General features: G+C 48.5%; 1 protein-coding gene across 2 annotated transcripts; it reads right to left on the bottom strand.

Annotated features, from left to right (window-relative positions):
- Nucleotides 1–441: 441 nt before the first annotated feature.
- Nucleotides 442–5,024, bottom strand: CCDC70 (coiled-coil domain containing 70). Of its 2 annotated transcripts, XM_021674548.2 has the most exons (3): nucleotides 4,765–5,024; nucleotides 1,694–1,782; nucleotides 442–1,340 (listed from the first exon to the last, which is right to left on the bottom strand). In XM_021674548.2, the coding sequence occupies exon 3, from the start codon at nucleotides 1,309–1,311 to the stop codon at nucleotides 592–594; it is 720 nt and encodes a 239-aa protein (XP_021530223.1). In that variant the 5' UTR covers nucleotides 1,312–1,340; nucleotides 1,694–1,782; nucleotides 4,765–5,024; the 3' UTR covers nucleotides 442–591. The 2 variants fall into 2 exon arrangements, with proteins under 2 accessions (XP_021530223.1, XP_012321640.1); XM_012466217.3 differs by lacking the exon at nucleotides 1,694–1,782.
- Nucleotides 5,025–5,265: the final 241 nt, after the last annotated feature.

Raw genomic sequence — 5,265 nt, 5'->3', positions numbered from 1 at the left:
CCGAGGCATTTGGTGGAGCTTGGAACTGCCAGCGAGTGGCTCATTCAGGGATTCTGCCTGAGTCCTCCACGTGGCCTACCAGGTGGGAAGAGGCACAGATGAAGAGTTAACGGCACAGTAGCCTTTACTGGAATGCTTACAGCCCTCTCCAGGCCTCCAAGACTGCCCCAAGTGAAGAGAAGTGACGTCCCCACAGCGTGGTGGAGGCAGCAGTGTCTGAGCCCCTCTCCGTCCCTGTGTGTCTCTAGCTGGCGCGGCCTGAGCCTCTCTTCCCCGTTTTGACTCTTTTGAAGAGAGCCACAGTATCTCTACTTCCAAACACCCACACAGGCTGGGGTCACTGGGAGCTGCCTGGGATCGAGCTCTGTGGCCCCAAAGTGAAATATGACCTTGAAGCATCACAAAACCTGGAAAAAATGCGGCCAGCCTTCCTCAAATAAGTTGGTTTTCCAAACTTTGTCTCAGGACTTTATTAGATCTTTAAAGCAAGGAGACAAGTGAGTGTGTATTTTCTCCAGCACAGGGGTTCACCCTGGACTTGAATCCCACCCCAGCGGAGTCTGGATCGCAGGCCCTGCACCCGCATGCTGGCTACGCCCTGCCTCGAGAGAAGGCCAGTGAGCGCTGCCCTCCATTGGCGTCGTGGGGCCCGTCCTCGAGCATCTGGTCCCTGGCAATGTGGCCATGGCCCTCCATCCAGAAGGCCTTTTCCTCCTCCCAGAGGGCATTCTCCTCCTCCCAGAGGGACTTTTTATCCTCCCACAGAGCTTTCTCCTCCTCAAGGAGGGCTCTTTCCTCCGCCCACAGGGCCTTTTCTTCGTCCCACAGGGCCTTGTCCTCCTGAAGAAGGTTCTGGTCTCTTTCCCACAAGGCATTGTCCTCTTCCCAGAAGGCCTTATCCTTCTTCGAGAAGGTGTCATATTTTTTCCAGAAAGTTTTCTCTTCCTCCTTGAAAGACTTTTCCATTTCCCAGAAGGATTTCTCCTCCTTCCAGAAGGTTTTCTCCTCTTCCCAGAAAGGTCTCTCTTCTTCCCACAAACCCAGGATCTGGCCCCGGAAAGCATGGATCTTGCCTCGGGAAGTCCACATCTCTTCCCTGAAGTCCTCTATTTTCTCACGGAAAGTTTTCATCTCTTCGCGAAGAGCCTTTTCCTCCTGCAGCTTGTGCATTAGTTTCTTCTGGCGAACTCTGGGAGAGGATAGCACCGGTGGCCGGAAGCAGGCAAACGCCATCCATCTGCTCACCTTGAAGGAAAACATCTTCCTTAACAGCCGGAATGGCGGGGTGGCCATGAGGGATGACAGGATCATTGGCCAAGTCCAGGTCGGCTGGTCAAATCCTGCAGGGGCAGCAGAGAAGACAGGTCCGTGAGTGTCACATGCCAGGGGACAGCCCTTGGGTCTGTACTCCTGGATTTGGGAAAATGTAATCACTGCTCTTTGTCCCCATGGTGGTGTTTGTGAGGGACAAGCTTTGGTAGAGAAGCATGCAGGGTGGTCATGCCTTTGAGCTGGAGAGGCAGTCAGGACATTCAAACTCAAGGCTACTAAAACCATAGACTCTCGGCCAACAAGGACAGATACCCTAGCTCTCAACTAGGGAATCAGAGCACACAGGTGTGACATCATACAGCCTAGAAGAATTTACGTTTGTCAGATCAATCCAAACGAACTTAGGTTTTGGTGTACTCACTTGGGAATGGTTCCTAGCTGCCTATAGGCATGCTCACATGTGAATGTCCTCTATTATGAGGCTGGGACACAGAGGATAGACCCACTGACCTCAGCAGAGAGGAGGGGAGTGTATTTTAGGAGAGGAGTCTATTTTGGGAAAAGTAGTTTAAAACAAAAAGGTGAGAGACAATGGTGAATGTTGCCAGGGACGTGGACCAAGAAGACCCTCACACGATACTGAGTTATATGGAACAATCAGAAAGACACCTGATGACTCGGCAGCTCCAGTCACAGATATAAACCCTGAGGAAACTTGGGAACTGTGACCAGGATACATGTACAAGCGTGTTCAAGGAGCTTTGTTCATAAGAGCTCAACTTGGCCGGGTGTGGTGGCTCATGCCTGTAATCCCAGTACATTGGGAGGCTGAGGTGGGCAGATCATGAGGTGAGGAGTTCGAGACCAGCCTGGCCAACATGGTGAAACCCTATCTCTACTGAAAATACAAAAAAATTAGCTGGGCATGGTGGCAGGTGCCTGTAATCTCAGCTACTTGGGAGGCTGAGGCAGGAGAATCGCTTGAACCTGGGAGGTGGAGGTTGCAGTGAGCCGAGACTGTGCCATTGCACTCCAGCCTGAGTGACAAAAGCAAGACTCTTGTCTCAAAAACAAACAAACAAACAAACAAAAAACTCAACTCTGGAAACAATCCAATGACCATTCCAAATAAAGTGGAATAAAAAATGGTGGTATATCCACATGGCAGATAGCACGGCTGCCTACAGCAGCATGGGTGAATCTTCTAAACACCATGCTGAAAGAGAGAGGCAGGATCAGGGAATTTCAAAGAATGAAGTTCCAAACAAGCAAACTAAACGCCATTGTCTAGGGGAGCATACTTCCCTGTTAACACAGAAAGAGAAAAGCAAGAAAGTGAGTCCCACAGTCAGAGTAGTAGTTGCTGGTGTCGGGGGATCAGGGGTATGGGATGAGGAGGTGGAACTAAGGGTTGTGATTAGGTGAGTACCTGAGAGAGGCTTCTGCAGCACTAGCAGGATTCTGATTCTTTGCTTGGTGGTGGTTTCATGTGAGTCGTTATAAAAATGTGTTAAGTGGTACATGGATATTTATGTGCCCCAGTCGATACAGTATATTTCACAATAAAATAAAAGCTGGGGAGAAGAAAGAAGGAAAAGAAAAGAGAAAAAGAGAGAGAGAAGGAAGGAAGGAGGAGAGGAGAGAGAATGATCTTCAAACATTGCCATATATCTGAGGAATCGGATATCGGAACTATTCATAACAATTCCTGTAACTACTAACATGAGTCAAGGGATGAGAAAAAGTGCTGGACATGGGAAGGTGGTTAGAGTGCAGGAAAGAGCTCAGTGTTGTCAGATGAGGGGTGCATGCACACGCTGAGAGCATTGTTTTGCATTTTGTGGCTTCTGGAGGAAGCTGCCAGGGTCTGGCCTCACTCAGTGGACCTCACTAACCCATCATCCATGAGACCTTTTGGGGAAATTTTCAGGGCTTTCTCGGTGTTTTTCCATTTCTGGCTTAGAAACAAGGAGTGAAGGAAGAGAAAAGACACATAGCTGGTGTGTGTGTGTGTGTGTGTGTGTGTGTGCGCGCGCGCGCGCGTGCATGCGCACACGCGTGCGTGCATATGAAGAGAGAGGGGCTAGGCTGCGGACAGCTGGTGGCATCACCATTCATCCAGAACAGGGGGCACATTCTCGACTGCTCCCTCTCCCACTCCCTCTCCAGACCTCTCCTCAATCACCCAGCTCTCCTACCTGAGATCCTTAACATTTCTTGAAACTATGCCCCTATACCCTCTCCCCAACCACAGCCGGGTCAGGCCAGGATGATTGTAGCAGCCTCACTGCTCTCTGTATTGATCTTACCCTCTCATCCACCCCTGTACTGAAGCCCTATAGGTGTTTTCTAAAATGATCTCTTGTCATATCATGTTAGTTCATACACCTTCGAAGACCCCGTAGCCCAAAGATCAAAACCGAACGCCCTAGGAAGGGCCTGTGCAGCCCACCTCCCGCTTGCTTCTCCCTCTCCTTCCCACCCAGCCTGCCTCCAACTCCAAATCCAAGGCCCAGTATTAACCAGTTCTCTTCAGCTCTTGGCACCTGCCTGCAGTTTCCTGCCTGTATGGTGAGGCACATGCCGCATCCTCTACTGAGAGCCCCTTTTCCTCCTGATGTGGGCTTGAATTCCTGCTCATCCTTCCCCTCTGAAAGCTACTCAGACCCTCCAGACAAAGTTCCTCTCCACCTCCTGATGCTGTCTATTACTCCACTGTTACTTGTCACACTTGATTGAAATTAGGTGTGGACATGTCTTCCTGCCATCTCTGTAACCTAGCAAACTTAGCAGCTATTGTAATATAAAGTCGTTTATATAGGAGGGAATTGGGGAAAATGTTGGTTGAATTGAGCTGAATTTAACTGCACTTTGGAACTTTGATTTTCTATATTGTGTGATTCTTTGTCTGGAATCCTTCCAATATGTCCTCCCTCACTTCCATGCCAGGCTGGCCCCTCTCCCTGGATAGCCTTGCCCAACCTCACTTCAGTTCACCTAGCAAATCCTTCAAGACTTAGATAAGGAGTCACCTCCTCCAGGCAGCTTCTCCTGATGCCCCCTCACTAAGCTCAGACTGAGCCTGTGCCCTTCCTGTCCCACTAGAAACACCTCATATTCCATTTCTATGTTCTGTCATCCAGCGAAATGTCTGCCACAGGATGGATGTTCAGGAAATAGCTGCTGGATGAATGGCCATCTACCGGGTTAAGATGTTGAAAAAAATCCACCTCCAAGTTTTTCTCAAGTGAACACTAAACTATCTTTAAGAAGGAAATAAAATAACCATATCAAATATGTAGATGTGTATTAAGATATAAAGTACAATATAAAACTGTAGACTTGTATCTGTATAGCTATAAACACATGCATTAAAGAAACATTCCTAGTTTTCAGTAATACTGTAAGACTAGGAACTTTTTAAGAAAAATATTATATATGACCTTATGCTTAGAACAAATACTATACAGTCTAAAGTCAGCAGTTACTTACTGCTTAGCTGCTTCCCAACTGGGCAAGTCCTGTAGCCCTCAGAGGGGGCAGGCGGTCATTGTCACATCAGACCCCCAGTGATGTGTGCTTGCAGGCTCACCCCAACACTGCTGGCAGTAACCCATCTGTGCCCTATCAGTGCTGACTCACAGGATGGAGAGGGCCAAGAAGGGGCTCCCTATAAGAGACTTTAAGGAAAGGAGGGAGCACCTGAAAGGTTTGAAAGAGTTCATCTTCCATCTTTGACTTCACTGATAGGGTAGTGCTGTTGATGATACAAGCGATTGTTACCTCGGGTTCTGTCAGCCCATTGGTTCCAGGAGCATGGTTCTAGGAAGTCATGTTCTAGTGGGGGCTTTGCATGGGATGAATCACTTCTCTTGATGCTTTCCAGATTCTTTGGCTTTGGCTTTTGATAGTTTGACTATGATGTGTCTTGGTCTTGGGGTTTATTCTACTTGGAGATTGTTAAGCTTCTTGTATATGCAGATTTGATGCAGT

This window comes from Aotus nancymaae, unplaced genomic scaffold (genome assembly GCF_030222135.1).
Source record: "Aotus nancymaae isolate 86718 unplaced genomic scaffold, 86718_ANA_hifiasm-v0.15.2.pri h1tg000009l, whole genome shotgun sequence".
In the NCBI taxonomy this organism is placed as follows: Eukaryota; Metazoa; Chordata; class Mammalia; order Primates; family Aotidae; genus Aotus; species Aotus nancymaae.
This window is presented reverse-complemented; position numbering and strand designations above follow the sequence as displayed.